This window comes from Xenopus laevis, chromosome 2L (genome assembly GCF_017654675.1).
Source record: "Xenopus laevis strain J_2021 chromosome 2L, Xenopus_laevis_v10.1, whole genome shotgun sequence".
In the NCBI taxonomy this organism is placed as follows: Eukaryota; Metazoa; Chordata; class Amphibia; order Anura; family Pipidae; genus Xenopus; species Xenopus laevis.
Window position 1 is genome coordinate 177,900,902 of NC_054373.1, and position 13,531 is coordinate 177,914,432.

The following is a 13,531-nucleotide window of genomic DNA, read 5'->3' on the forward strand; positions in this document are numbered from 1 at the left end:
ACTCATTACAAAGCCTTATGTGTTTCGTGCCTTAGGGACACCCAGTCACAGCCTATGACTGGGTGCCCCTAAGCCACGAAACGAGTAAGGCTTTGTAATGTCTTTTGCTTAATAAAAAAATACTTTTTTAACTACATCAAACTCAGGGAGTGTGATCTGATATGTGGCAGCCCTTATCATCTTTTTTGCAATTTTTTTCTCCCTGAGCTGAAGTTCTGGGGCTTGAGCACCTAGACCCCCCTTTTTTCTGGGTAGGTCAACCCCTTAAACTTCATTGCACTCGACACTGAATGCTTTTTTATTTAAACCTATTTTTGAATTATTTGCCTTCTTCTTCTTCCCAGCTTTCAAATGGGGGTCACTGACCCCATCTAAAAACAAATGCTCTGCAAAGCAACACATTTAGGGGCACATTTAAGGGTCGAATTTCTAATTCATGTGAGGTGTTTTTTTTTAACTTTCATGATTTTGATATTTACTCGAAATTCAAATATTCGAGCATTTATTTAAAAAATGTAATATGTAAAACTCTAAGCGAATTCGGTTCGACTGAACTCGATTCGAGTTTTTTCTCCGAAAAAAACTTGAATGTCAGGAAGGCTGCAACATCTTCAAATTGGCCACTGGATGTCTCCCATTGACTTATACAGGAATTCGGCAGGTTTTAGGTGGCGAATAGGCGAATAGTCAAATTCAAATTCTTAAAGGCCCGGACTCGAAAATCAAATTGGATTTTTTTTTTAAAAAAAAACTTGCATCAAGTTCGGATAATTCCCTAGTTAAATTTTTCAGTTTTAAGATAAAAAAAATAGAAAATTAAAATTTTTCATAAATCTGCCCCTTATTATTACTACTACTGTTTATTACTCCTTTTTCTGTTCTGTTCGCCTATTCATATTCCAGTCTCTTATTCAAATCAGTGCATGGTTGCTAGGGGAATTTCGATCCTAACAACCTGACTGTAGAAATTACAAACTGGAGAGCTGCTGAATAAAAAGCTAAATAACTCAAAAACCACAAATAATAAAAAAATGCAAGCCAATTGCAAATTGTCTCAGAATATCCTTCTCTACATCATAATCCAAGTTAATTTAAAGGTGAACAACCTCTTTAAAAACATGTTACTTTACACGTGACTTTATTCATGTTCTTCAGGACTTTGTGGAAGCTTAGGTATTTGGTGCATCCCTTTACCTTCCTATACCTTATAGAATGTTATATTAGAGAGAGTTTATGCACTGGATTTCCTTAAAAAATAATATTAGAATGTTGGCAACATGAGGTTGGGTGGCAGGGCTCCTCTATAGACCACATTCCATTATCTAATCCTTCTCTCCTGTGATTTACCATTGTATATATCATTTCATTACAAGGGAAGCTTTGTAAGTCCAAATAGCTGTACCAATCCTTTGTATTTGCAATGCCTTTTCTGTTTGAACAGATGTTTCATCTCTGAGCTTCCGCACATGCAGGACAGCTTTGTAGACAAACTTCTAGACCTTGTACCCCGATTGGTGAACTCCAAACCATTAGAAATGGTTAAAATCCTACAGACAACTCTGCGCCAGTGCACCTTCCTGCGTCTGACTCTCCCAGAGCAGGTACTGGTTTATTTATCAAATTTGTTAGTAACTGAGGAGGCATTTTTCTGACTGCTATTTGATAGCTAGAATCTCAGCTGCCATAAAGCAGGACAGGACTGCTGCTTCCAATGGGGATCAGGTAGGATCTGTGCAGCCACTGGGACAGAATGCTCTGTTATACAGATAGCTAGAATCTCAGTTGCCATAAAGCAGGACAGGACTGCTGCTTACAATGGGGATCAGATAGTATCAGTGCAGCCACTGGGACAGAATGTTCTGTTATACAAATAGCTAGAATCTCAGCTGCCATAAAGCAAGACAGGACTGCTGCTTACAATGGGGATCAGATAGGATCTGTGCAGCCACTGGGACAGAATGTTCTGTTATACAGATAGCTAGAATCTCAGCTGCCATAAAGCAAGACAGGACTGCTGCTTACAATGGGGATCAGATAGGATCTATGCAGTCACTGGGACAGAATGCTCTGTTATACAGATAGCTAAAATCTCAGCTGCCATAAAGCAGGACAGGACTGCTGCTTACAATGGGGATCAGATAGGATCTGTGCAGCCACTGGGACAGAATGCTCTGTTATACAGATAGCTAGAATCTCAGCCATAAAACAGGTTAGGACTGCTATTTACAATGGTTATTAGATAGGAGCTTGCCTTTATAAGAACACTGTAAATAATATGCAAGAGGCTGCTACAAATCGCATTACTAGGGATGCACCGAATCCAGGATTCGGTTCGGGATTCTGCCTTTTTCAGCAGGATTCGGCCGAATCCTTCTGCCCGGCCGAACCAAATCCGAATTTGCATATGCAAATTTTGTCACAAAACATGGAAGTAAAAAATGGTTTCCCCTTCCCACCCCTAATTTGCATATGCAAATTAGGATTCGGTATTTAGCCAAATCTTTCATGAAGGATTTGTGGGTTCGGCCAAATCGGATTCGGTGCATCCCTACACATTACATTCCATTTCATTATGTTTAAACCTTCTTCAGATTCACAGAGCATCATCACATATTATAGAACCTGCAGAAGAGTCGGACAATCCAATTCGCTTTACCTCTGGACTAGTTGTGGCTCTTGATGTCGACGCCACATTAGAACATGTCCAGGAGCCGCAGAGCACAGTGAAAGTGCAGGTACAATTATATAGGGACTACTTACCTCCAGCTACACAGCAGCTTGTTTATATAAACTATAGTAGTACTTATCTGTTATCTACTGTGTATCCTGTGCTTGAATGGCTGCCCCCATGGCTACACAGCAGCTTGTTTATATAAACTATAGTAGTACTTATCTGTTATCTACTGTGTATCCTGTGCTTGAATGGCTGTCCCCATGGCTACACAGCAGCTTGTTTATATAAACTATAGTAGTACTTATCTGTTATCTATTGTGTATCCTGTGCTTGAATGGCTGCCCCCATGGCTACACAGCAGCTTGTTTATATAAACTATAGTAGTACTTATCTGTTATCTACTGTGTATCTTGTGCTTGAATGGCTGCCCCCATGGCTACACAGCAGCTTGTTTGTATATACTATAGTAGTATCTGTGTCTCCAAAGTAGCTCCCCATCTTCTTTTCTGCGGATTCACTGCACATGCTCTGTGCTGCTTTCACTTACTGAGCTTAGGGACCCACTCACAATATACATAATATAAGGTAAATAAAAACCATGTTGCAGGGCTAGTTAGTTATTCATTCTCATATTACATGGGAGCTCAGAAACCAGTGCATTCTGTATGTAGAACCAGCTTCAATGACAGATCCAACCTCACATGCTCCTTGATAATTTCCATTGACCCCCTAAGCTGTGCTTTTCAGCAGCAACCTGGACAATACTGAGCATGTGCAGTGTCACTGACACTCTAAAAAATGCCCTAACAAGATCCAAGGTAGCAAGCTCCTGTGCCCAGCTTTCAACTCTCTCTCTGTATTAGAATGGTATGGGTTTCTATAGATATATTTCATTTTCTTTATCAGGTTGTATATCCGGACGGGCAGGTCCAAATTATCCATCCCAAGCCAGCAGATTTCCGGAATCCAGGTCCGGGGAGGCACAGACTCATAACGCAAGTCTATCTTTCACACACTGCCTGGACAGGTAAATATGTGATGAAGTGTTAAATCTGTGCAAGTTGTTACTGAGCGTCACAACACAAAGAACATGTCTTTACTTTCTCTTAGAGCCCTGCCAGATTGAAGTGAGGCTTTTACTTGCCTACAGCTCAAGCAGAAGCAAAGTGATGAGCAGAGCATCTAATTCAACATGGGGGGAGAGTACAGAGACTGTACCTTCCACTGAGAGCAGCACAGAGGGAACCATTCCCTTCAGCAAACCTGTCAAAGTCTTCCTCATGCCCAAACCTGCCAGGCGGTGACAGCGGCCATGTTTGCTAATAGCAGCTCTGACATTGTTTCCCAGGCCCTTCATTTCCCTGGCTGTTCCACACACATTGCAATCTACTCCCCTTCGTGTTTTCTCATAAATGTATTTTTCAAGTTGTGTATAAATGTTTTCCCGCCTTCTGTAAATGCTGCCGTGCATTCTTTTTTCTCTCAACAATCTTTATCACTATCATCTACATCAGTGATCCCCAACCAGTAGCTCACGAGCAACCTGTTACTCACCAGTCCCTTGGATGTTGCTCCCAGTGGCCTCAAAGCAGGAGCTTATTTTTGAATTCCAGGCTTGGAATCAACTTTTGGTTGAATAAAAACCAGATGTACTGCCAAATAGAGCCTTCTGTAGCCTGCCAGTCCACATAGGGGCTACCAAATAGCCAATCACAGCCCTTATATGACATCCCCAGGAACTTTTTGCATGCCTGTGTTGCTCCCCAACTCTTTTTATTTTTGAATGTGGCTCACAGGTAAAAAAAAAAAAGGTTGGGGCCCCCTGGTCTATATCATTACAGAATATAATAATAAGTGATCACAATAGTTTGTGTGCTTGGGAAAACCACTCCTAAAACAGAGGTGCTTGGCATGTGTATTCGCTAAGAATACTTTGATAGGGAAAACGTGGAAAGGAAAAGTTGAGTTTTTCAGAGAGAGGCTGTCTATATCATTAGTCCAAGGAAATCCCCTGAGCTTATACCTGGAACTCCGTTAGACAATGTGTAGGGATAGATGGATCATGAAAGGATATAAAATAAAGAAATGAGAATGATCAGAGGACCTACTAGCATACAAAGCATCTTCCAGATATCAAGAGGTTCTCCCCTACCCCCATATCATTTTGCCCCCAAATACTGTACATGCTTTGCACCTCTTTTTGCTCCCAGTTTGCAAAGGCTTGTGCCGATCCACTTCCCATTGTGGTGAGTTCTCTCTCAGAGACATTTAGTTGCACTGAGCTCTCACAACTGAACAGGTCAATGCATTAAAGGAGAAGGAAAGGCTAAAACTAAGTAAGCGTTGTCAGAAAAGTCGATATAAATACACCAGTAAGTCTGGCCATACACGGGCAGATAAAGCTGCCGATATCAGTCGTTTAGACCAATTTGACAGCTTATCTGCCCGTGTATGGGGGCTTCCGACAGGTCTTCCCGATCTGGCCATGATATCGATCGGGAAGGTTTGATTTTTTTTTTTACCCGATCGACCCATCAGAGCCCCTTGGCGTTTCGTAATTCGATTGTTCGACCATACGGCCGAACGTTCGAATTACCCCCGATATAGCCATGCCGTTAGTGCCATATAGGGGAAAGATTGGTGGTCGCCAAACGAGTGGATCTTTGAGTCTATGGCCAGAACCCTCAAATTAATGCTGCTTTGAGTCCTCTGTCAAAAGAATTTCAAAAGTATTTTTTTCCTTGCACCCAGCAAGGCCTGAATAAACCAAGAAGAAATGGGTGTGGGTATCAGCAGGTTAGGTAAGTGAGCTTCACACTATTATAACACCACAACAGAATCATGGCTACTATTTGAGACTCAAGTGATGTTTTTAATATCACAGTCCGGCATTGTCTCTGTGCAACAGATATAAATTCAGACATCATTGCCATAGACAAGGCCTTTCTGTACCCAGCATCCTCTGCTCCCGGGATATTTGGATCAACAGGTTGAATGAAAGACTCCCCCAACTCTGGCACCTTGTGAAGCCAAAGAGTTATACTCCTTCACCGCCTTCTCTGTTTGGAAGACCAGGGCAACGACGCCTTGTGTTTTGATATATTCCAGGGTAGCGGCAGGTACCTGAGAAAGTGTAGCAGGGATAACAACACTGAAATAAGGGCTATCATTTTGGCAATGCTTAAAATTTATACATGACAAAACACTAAATATATGGCATATTTATAAAGCTCCGCTTTTGTCTTTACGAGTAAATGAACACCATGAAGTTTAGCAAATAGAGGTTGTGATTGAAATGCTTCTTCCCCCATGATCCTTCTATTACTGTATGGGAACATTTTTTTGTTTTCAATGTTTTATAAAACAATTAGTGAAGGAACAAGACGTCTAAATATGAAGATCACACGATATAAGCGGCTCCTCCCAATTACCTACAATTCTATTTGACTGCATCACATGGCAGAACTAACTAAGCAAAGGCAAATCCGAAGCAACTTATTACTGGCCATACCTACTTAACCAACATTCTGTATTAAAGGGGTTGGTCACCTTTCAGTTAATTTTCAGTATGATGTAGGGAGCTTTTTATTCAGCAGCTCTCCAGTTTGCAATTTCAACAATCTGGTTGCTAGGGTCCAAAGTATCCTAGTAACCATGCATTGATTTGAATAAGAGACTTGAATATGAATAAGAGAGGCCTATATAGAAAGATAAATAATAAGCCCCTTTATAACCTGTGTACCGGGATGTGCCATTCAACCTATGAGTAAGTGCCCCAGCAGGCATGAAACGCATTAGGTCTTGCTCTGATGTCCTAATTTTTAATTTTTTTAATTGATTGATTCATTATTTTGGGGGACACACACATTTTTCTCTTTTGAAATGTTGACTTGGACTTACACCCTAGGACTGGGGTGAACTGTGAGTATATTCCCCATGATTAACTTCATTAATATTTGATTATGAATCACTAATTAGTTTTGTAGTAGTACCTATATAGATTTTTTTGGCACCAACATAAACCACATTATTATTAATAAAAAAAAAAAGACTCAAACGCAATTAATTTTTTGGCTGTTGCCCCCATTTGAAAGCTGGAAAGAAGAAATAGAGACCAGTTAAAAAGTTGCTTAGAATTAGCCTTTCTAGAACATACTAAAATATAACATAAGGACCCTTTAAAGCAGAACTAAAGCCTAAAAATGAATGTGCCCAAAATGCCATATTTTATATAGTGAACTTATTGCACGAGGCTAAAGTTTCAGCTTGTCAATAGCAGCAATGATCCAGGACTTCAAACTTGTCACAGGGGGTCACCATCTTGGAAAGTGTCTGTGACACTCACATGCTCAGTGGGCTCTGATTGGCTGTTGAGAAGCTAAGCTTAGGGGTCGTCACTAATTATCCAGCAGAAAATGAGCTTCCCCTGTAATATAAGCTGATGCTACAGGTTTGCTGATTATTAAATTCTGATGCTAATTGCACTGGTTTCTGTGCTGCCATGTAGTAATTATCTGTATTAATTACTAATCAGCCTGATATTGTGACATTTCTATTCTATGTGTACTGTATATTGTGAGTGGGTCCCTAAGCTCAGTAAGTGACAGCAGCACAGAGCATGTGCAGTGAATCAGCAGAAAACAAGATAGGGAGCTACTGGGGCATATTTGGAGACACAGATCTTTACTACTAAAGGGCGGTGGTTGCCTTGGGCTGGTACAGAAGCAAAAAACATAATGTACAACATTTCTAGCTACTTCTTTTGTTAAACTTTAGTTCTCCTTAAAAAAAAAGGTAAAGGTGAACCACCCCTTTAATGACTCAACTAATCATTAATCCACCAGGGCTAATCTCAGGTTTCAGGTTTACCTGTAAGGACTCGGTCATTCCCCGCCCTATAACAAGAGTCTTCACTCCTTTCTTCACCACTTCCTCTAAGTCAGCCGGCTGGACACCAGGATGATGCTGGCATGTGGCAAAACAAAAAGATTAATTTTTTTTAAGGAATTTTGTTCCTGGTCCCTAAGGGCTCTTACTCACTGGCGTTCTGACCTGCGCTCCCCTGCGTTCCGTTTTTTGGCGTTCAGCCGCAGGGGAGCGCAGGAATAGACGCATGTCATTATTTCAAATGGGGCTGTACTCACTCAGGCGCGTGTAGGTGCCGAACGCAGGTTGAGACGCAACATGCTGCATTTTTCCTGCGTTCGGCGCCTACACGCGCCTGAGTGAGTACAGCCCCATTTGAAATAATGACATGCGTCTATTCCTGCGCTCCCCTGCGGCTGCACGCCAAAAAACGGAACGCAGGGGAGCGCAGGTCAGAACGCCAGTGAGTAAGAGCCCTAAGACAGAAGCAAGCCTAGAGAAATCAATCATCATATTTGCATAATTAAGTACCAATATAACAAGACTGATTTGGAGACAGTCTCAGCCTGTCAGTTAAAGTTTCTCAATGCTAAAGGACTCCAGCTACACAAATAAGGCCGCCCCCTCATACAGGAACATGGGGCATTAGACAGGTAATTAAAAGTATCCTGCAAATACTTTATGGCAAAGTTATAATTAGCTTTCAAAGGCAATATTATGATGTAAAAAAGAGGTTAATTTCTGGTGTTAGTATCTCTTTAAACCTACTTAAGTCACACTGCAAACTTAAAGGAGAAGGAAAGGTTAAAACTAAGTAAGCTTTATCAGAAAGGTCTATATAAATACACCAGTAAACCCTCAAAGTAATGCTGCTTTGAGTCCTCTGTCAAAAGAAACACCACATTTCTTTCCTTCTATTGTGTACTCATGGGCTTCTGTATCAGACTTCCTGTTTTCATCTTAAACCTCCAGGGCAGGGCTTGAGCATGCTCAGTTTGCTCCTCTCTCCCTCCCTTCCTGCTGTAATCTGAGCCCAGAGCTATGAGTGAGCAGGGAAAGACTCAATCAGGAAGAGATGTCACACCAAGCTAATATGGTAGCTGCTATCCTAAATAAAGAGAGAGCTTCTAAAGCTGTTTACTCAGGTATGGTAAAGCATTCTACAGAATAAATATAGCATTCTAGCTTGCACTGTTGTGCCTAATCTATTGGCAATAAACTGCCTCGCTAGCTTTCCTTCTCCTTTAAGGAAACTCTCTTTATGGGAAAGAACCAAGGTCGTAAAGCTTCTCTGGCTTGGTGGATCAAAAAGACCATCCAGATGGCTTATAGTAGAGAGAACCTCATTCCTCATTCAAAGCTTAGGGCCCATTCTGCCAGGAAAGTTTCCACTTCATGGGTCGAAATTGCTGATTTATCCATAGATCACATTTGTAAACCAGCCACATAGTAATGAGTAATCCAAATGCCTTCATCCAATACTAAAGGGCTGACTTCACAGTAGTAAAACCATTCTGAAGGCAGCGTATCCAGAAACCTCCATAATTACTCACTTGCTCTCATGGTTGCTTCCATATGGCAAATAAGGGAATGAGAGCATTTATACAGAAAATTTTTCCATCCCTATTAAAGCTACTCCCCATTATTCCAGTGTATGTCTACATTTTAAAGGAAAACTATACCCCCCAAACAATGTAGGTCTCTATTAAAAGATACTGAGTAAAACAGCTCATGTGTAAAACCCTGCTTCATGTAAATGAACCATTATCATAATAATATACTTTTCTAGTAGTATGTGCCATTGGGTAATCATAAATAGAAAATTGCCATTTTAAAAAATAAGGGCCGCCCCCTGAGATCGTAAGATTCACTGTGCACACATACAAACCACATGTAAGGTCACATGAGCCAATTAACAGACAGAGTTCTGCCTTTTGCTTCCTCACTTCTTCCTGTTACAGTTAGTGTTGTAGTATTTCTGGTCAGGTGATCTCTGAGGCAGCACAGATAGAGAAATGGTGGTTCAAGGCAAGAGATGTAAAAGGGCAATATTTATGTAAATATATATTCCAGTTTGGTAAGATTCTTTGATATGTCATTCAATTTGATATAAACTGTTGTTTAACTATTCATTTTGGGGGTATAGTTTTCCTTTAATAACCTTGAGGCTCAGTGGTGCAACTATTGGGGATGCGGGGATGCGGGGATGCGGGGATCACCCCCCCCCCCCCCCCCGCCCGGGCCTGGCGAACTGTAAAAAACTAGTCTTGGGCAGTATTGCTGGAGATTTTTCGGCACGCACAATTTTTCCTGGAAACATTAAGAACTTTAATAAAATCAAATTGTTGGGAAACCATCCCAGAAGGAATGTTCATAAATCTGCCCTTTAATTTCACTTGTCTTGACATGAGCTGCATTTTGCAAAGCCTCGGATCTGTGGCATACTCTTCAAAGCCTTTGGAGTGGCCCAGAATTCTCCAGCAGATTAACAAAGGAGTGTGTTCTACTGCACAAGTGCTTCACTTCAGTCTGCAGGAGCCCATCAGTACAGCTTTTAGATTTTACACTGTTTGAGCACAGAAAAATAAAAGCAACCAGTGGAAAAGCTATTATTAAAGACACACTTCTTCTATAAAAGCGCATGGGCTCAGAGGAGAAGAATCATTTTATACAAAATGCTGTGGCTCTGAGTGGTTCCATTCATTAGCGCACAACTGTGCCTTTAGGAGATGAGTACACATGGACAGATAAAAGTTGGGTAATTCTGAAGAACACAAAGAAGCAGGAGCCAAAAGATTAAAGGAACAGTAACACAATGAAAATAAAAATAGAATGCAGTGCTGCCCAGTACTAGTTAAACTGGTGTGTTTGCTTCAGAAACACTACTATTGTTATATAAACAAGCTGCTGTGTAGCAATGGTGGAAATTGAAAAAAGTCTATATAACACAGGTTAAATAGTGGATAACAGATAACACCATTATGTAACACCAACTAAGTGATAAAAATGAAGACTAATTGCAAATTGTCTAGGAATAGAAGTGTCTTGTACTTACATTTGTTCCAGTTTCTCTCCAGTCCCATGTCCTGCTGCCTCCTGGCCAAACCTTGCAGTCCTTATAAGCTTGCCCACCAACCTTCATGCTGCCCCATGAGATATGAGATATTTCTGGAGAAGCCATAACTCTGTGCAGAGCCTACACCAGAAAACAAACAGAAATTGCAGATGATCTTTGCAGCCTATAAGTATATGAACACATACAATGGTTTGGATATACAGCAGAACCTCCATTTTACTTTGAGATACAATATTTAGGGGCCCATTTACTTAGCTCGAGTGAAGGAATAGAAGAAAAAAAAAAAATCGAATTTTGAATGTTTTTTTTGGCTACTTCGACCTTCGAATGGGCTACTTCGACCTTCAAATCGAACGATTCGAACTAAAAATCGTCCGACTATTCGATAGTCGAAGTACTGTCTCTTTAAGAAAAAACTTCGACCCCCTAGTTCGCCACCTAAAAGCTACCGAAGTCAATGTTAGCCTATGGGGAAGTTCTTATGTTGTATATTTAGCAACCTGTATATGTGGACGTATACGCTTTTCTCTAATACACTTTATTGATTTTTGAAGTTTACCCTGTGTTTTGCTTGTTTCTTTCCATGGACATGTATTAACGTCTAAACCGTGCAACCGGGTGTAATTTGGAAGCGGTGTGCCATCCAATATATGAGATTATTTATATATATTTTTTTTTTTTTGTAAAAGCATCATACTGCATTCCCCCTTGCTTATGATGTATTGCTTTAAGCACAAAACATGTAAAGATGCCGGGATCTTAATATATTGTGACCTTTGATTCCTTCTCAAGTTGAAGGTTGAGGGTGGAGACACACAAAGTAGCAGCTACAGGCAGTCCCCAGGTTATGTACAAGATAGGGACTGTAGGTTTGTTTAATTGAATTTGCATGTAAATTGAAACATATACATATTAAATGCAACTTAGACAGATGTCTGTCGAAACATAGTATTTATTTTTACCTTTCTGTGCTCCGCAGTAGACAACACACACCAGAGGGGATTGGGGCAGGTGGTTTATTAAAGCTAAATGCTAATAAAGGCCAAACAAACCACAGTACATTACTGTAATAGCCTCCGTTTGTAAGTATGAGTTGTATGTAAGTCGGGTGTATTAACTCGAGGACTCCCTGTAATTGTCACAGCTACAAAATAGACAATAGCAATAATTAGCTTTGCTAAGACACTAATTATCAGTGTCGTCTATGGCAGGGAATTTTGTAGCTGCTAATAGTAGCTGTGTGTGTCTTCACCCTTAGGGTAAAGTCACACTGATCGTTTCAGGGAGATTTAGTCGCCTAGTGACTAATCGCCTCATCTTTGTGGCGACCAATCTCCCAGAACCCGCTTTAAGGTTTCCGTAAAACAGATCCCATGCCTGTACATAGTGGGTTCCAGGTGCACACACCCTAAGGGTAAGGTCACACTGGGCGTTTCGGGGAGATTTAGTCGCCGATTTTAGTCGGAGATTTAGTCGCCTCGTCTATGCGGCAACCAATATCCCCCTGAACGCCTTCCCTCCCTCTGCGATGACTAAAATGAGAAATCGCTGGCGCTAATCACACGCGGCGATTCGTTTTCCAAAGTCGTCTTAAGTTGCCACACGTGGAAACTTCAAGCGACTTCGGAAAACGAATCACTGCGTGTGATTAGCGCTGGCGATTTTTAATTTTAGTCAGCGCAGAGTGCAGGAAGGCGTTTGGGGAGATTGGTTGCCGCATTGACAAGGCGATTAGTCGCCTAAATCTCCCCGAAACGCCGAAAGGTACCCTTAGGGCGTGTGCACCTGGAATCCACTATGTGCAGGCATGAGATCTGTTTTACGAGAACCTTAAAGCTACAAATTACGGAACGGGCGTCTCCCATTATAATCAAACAATCCAGATTTTTAAAATTGATTTCCTTTTTCTCTGTAATAATGAAACTTGCACTTGATCCCAACTAAAACATAATTAATCCTTATTGGAAGCAAAACCAGCCTATTGCGTTTATTTAATGTTTACATGGTTTTCTAGTAGATTTAAGGTATGAAGATCCAAATTACAGAAAGATTCATTATGCAGAAAAACCCCAGGTCCCGAGCATTCTGGATAACAGGTCCCATACGCTTAATAGCAGCACAACACCAACTTGCAAATCCAAATAAGGCCAGATATTGTTCTGGAATTGTAGACTTGAGTCCAATAAGTCTGATGTTATTCAGTCACATCATATAACTAATTGTACCAGTGGTGTAAGTAGATATTACTGGGCCCCACAGCAAAATGTTTCCTCTGTAATTACAGCCCTGAATGTACCCCACTATCTCACTTGCATGAAAGCAAATAAAACTGCTAGAGTCAAAGCAAGAAGCTAAAATGTAGCCAATGATGAGGGGCTGGGCAACATGAAGTGAAGCTCCTCCCTCAGAGCCAACTCTATAAATAACCAGCAGCACTGAGGCAGAAAGGAGGGTGAACTTTGGCACCAAGCAGCTCTACAGGCAGAACAGAATAAAGAAAGCTCATGGCAGCCTTTAGTACAGCGGCAGAGGAAGACAGCAAAGCCACAGACACAAAGTATTCAACCTTGTGAGCAAATGTTATTACCAATCACCGCAGACAAGCAGCTACACCGTTCCACAGCTACTACTCAACTGCGTCAAGAATGATCCACCAGCAGCCTTATCTATCACAACCACCCGCAACTCCCATTGGCTGGCAGGCGCATCCACGACGCCCCTTCTTGGCTATTGGCCAATATACTTGTAGCCACGCCTCCACCCAGCCATGCACAGCGGGAGGCGGGAACAAATGTGACTTTAAACATTTCCACAGGTTCTGATTTGAGTATTGCGGTAACGGATGAGGGTGGGAAGCGGGATGACTGAGGCCACATGATCTCTCACGTTGCTATCGCAAAGCTTCGGCGTTATCG

At 41.3% G+C, this 13,531-nt stretch overlaps 2 protein-coding genes across 3 annotated transcripts in view; one reads left to right on the forward strand and one right to left on the reverse strand.

The window, feature by feature from the left end:
• ints4.L (integrator complex subunit 4 L homeolog) overlaps positions 1–4,132 on the forward strand; it is a 28,494-nt gene extending 24,362 nt beyond the window's left edge. For both annotated transcript variants that reach the window (XM_041581033.1, NM_001094000.1), the window contains 4 exon segments: positions 1,442–1,601; positions 2,592–2,735; positions 3,581–3,701; positions 3,785–4,132. In XM_041581033.1, coding sequence (XP_041436967.1) covers positions 1,442–1,601; positions 2,592–2,735; positions 3,581–3,701; positions 3,785–3,978 — 619 coding nt within the window. In that variant the 3' untranslated portion in view covers positions 3,979–4,132.
• A 1,393-nt stretch (positions 4,133–5,525) lies between these two features.
• On the reverse strand, positions 5,526–13,339 carry LOC121400066 (mth938 domain-containing protein-like). Its single transcript, XM_041582711.1, has 4 exons — positions 13,204–13,339; positions 10,596–10,736; positions 7,544–7,639; positions 5,526–5,797 (listed from the first exon to the last, which is right to left on the reverse strand). Exons 2-4 carry the CDS (start codon positions 10,719–10,721, stop codon positions 5,657–5,659), a joined length of 363 nt encoding a protein of 120 aa, XP_041438645.1. The 5' UTR covers positions 10,722–10,736; positions 13,204–13,339; the 3' UTR covers positions 5,526–5,656.
• Between the last annotated feature and the right edge of the window lie 192 nt (positions 13,340–13,531).